Source organism: Fukomys damarensis, unplaced genomic scaffold, assembly GCF_012274545.1.
Source record: "Fukomys damarensis isolate Sample0158 unplaced genomic scaffold, DMR_v1.0_HiC HiC_scaffold_1, whole genome shotgun sequence".
Lineage (NCBI taxonomy): Eukaryota > Metazoa > Chordata > Mammalia > Rodentia > Bathyergidae > Fukomys > Fukomys damarensis.
In genome coordinates this window covers 68781829-68783488 of record NW_022900913.1, presented here as the reverse complement: position 1 = coordinate 68783488, position 1660 = coordinate 68781829, and the positions used below count along the sequence as shown (strand labels likewise).

Below are 1660 nucleotides of genomic sequence, written 5' to 3'. Positions count from 1 at the left end.
GAGATCTGACGCCAAGTGCCCCTTCCCTTACCCACAGTCATCTGCCACTGAATTCCCAATGTGAACTGTGGCAGGCAGACATCTCTGGCCCAGGTTCACTGTGACCTGCAGAATCTAGACCCAGAATTCTCCAAGGAATAAGGAGTTGAACCATCTGATGTCAGACTTCCCATACAGAGGTTGCAAAAAAACAAGCTCTTTCTGGAGCTCAAAATCCAGGAAATTTCAAGTACCACCCCTAGCTTGCGGTGTACCCACTGGGTTAAGTGATGTGGCGGGATAAGCCCGGAGCTGGTTAAATGGGGTTGGATCTGCTGCTTAGCCGCAGAGACACTTTAGAGATTTCTGTGTGCACCGTGGACAGGGGCAGGTGCTCAGACTCCTCCACCGGAGGCGGGCTCTGCTGGCAGGTCAGCACCAGGGCCTTGACCTCCTTCTTAAAGTTGGTGTTGAGAAAGCCATAGATGAAGGGGTTGACACAGGTGGAGGCCATGGCAAGCAGGTGACACACCAGGAAGATGAGGTTGCCATGGCAGACTGGGATGGCCTCATGGTGCCAGTCCTCCAGGCTGTTGAATACATGCAGGGGCAGCCACAGTACTGCAAAGGCACCCACCATTGCCACGAGCACCCCATTGATCCTCTTCATCTGCCCTGCTCGAGAGCTCTTGCGGAACACACGTCCCTGCTTCTGCAGGCGCCGGGAGATGCGCACATAGCAGATGAGGATGAAGGCCAGGGGGATACAGTATTGGAAGAGCAGAAGGAAGGTGGTGTAGATGATGCGGTGGTGGTCCAAGGGCCAGGACTCCTTACAGGCCACCTTGTCCTCCAGAAATGCCAGGGCCTTGGAGTGGTTCTTGTGGAAGATGTTCTCCAGGATACTGTTGGCCAGGAAGGGCAGGGAGAGGATGCAGGCGATGAGCCAGATGACCACAATACCCACATAGGCCTGGGGGATGCTGGGCTTCCAGCCTGTTGGGTTAATAATAAGCTGGTGCCTCTCCAGGGCCACAAGGACAAGTGAGAGGATGGAGACCGTCACCGACATACATTGGATGAAGGCTGACATCTTGCAAAGTGCCTCGCCAAAGATCCAGTAGTCCATGATGGTATAGATTACTGTGAGTGGCTGGCAAATGAGACACATGAGGAAATCAGAGAAGGCCAGGTTGGCGATGAGCAGGTTGGTCACATTGTTCTTCTCCTTCTGTCTCATGGTCACACAGATCAAGCAGAGGTTGCCCAGGAGCCCCACAATGGTCTCAATGCTGTAGGAGGTGATGATGAAGGCCATCAGGTCCCCTGAGTCCTGGCAGTGGTCAGAGAAGTTGGACAGGGTTCCCTGGGGCTTACTGCTGTTTTTCCCCTGGGGGGAACTGGGTAACATTGAGGCCAGGAAGGGAGAGGTGTCCATGGTGACAGTAAAAAGCTTCCAGAAGCTCTCAAACTAAGGGCCTATTTCAGAGGTGATGCCTGCAACACAAACAGACCAGTGGGACTCAGAATCATCATGTGTCCAGGATGGAATCGAGGAAGACCAGGGGCCAGGGACAAGGCTCTTGACTTCTTTCCTAAGGCCATTACCTGGCAGAAATTGAAACTGTCACCTAAGGTTCAGGGTCAGAAGCTGGCATCAAATAATCACTACCTATTAGAA

The 1660-nt window shown here is 53.2% G+C and overlaps 1 protein-coding gene across 1 annotated transcript; it reads right to left on the bottom strand.

Annotated features, from left to right (window-relative positions):
* Positions 1–246: 246 nt before the first annotated feature.
* Npy4r2 (neuropeptide Y receptor Y4-2) lies at positions 247–1427 on the bottom strand. The gene has a single exon (XM_010622553.2). It carries the CDS (start codon positions 1415–1417, stop codon positions 296–298), a length of 1122 nt encoding a protein of 373 aa, XP_010620855.1. The 5' UTR covers positions 1418–1427; the 3' UTR covers positions 247–295.
* Positions 1428–1660: the final 233 nt, after the last annotated feature.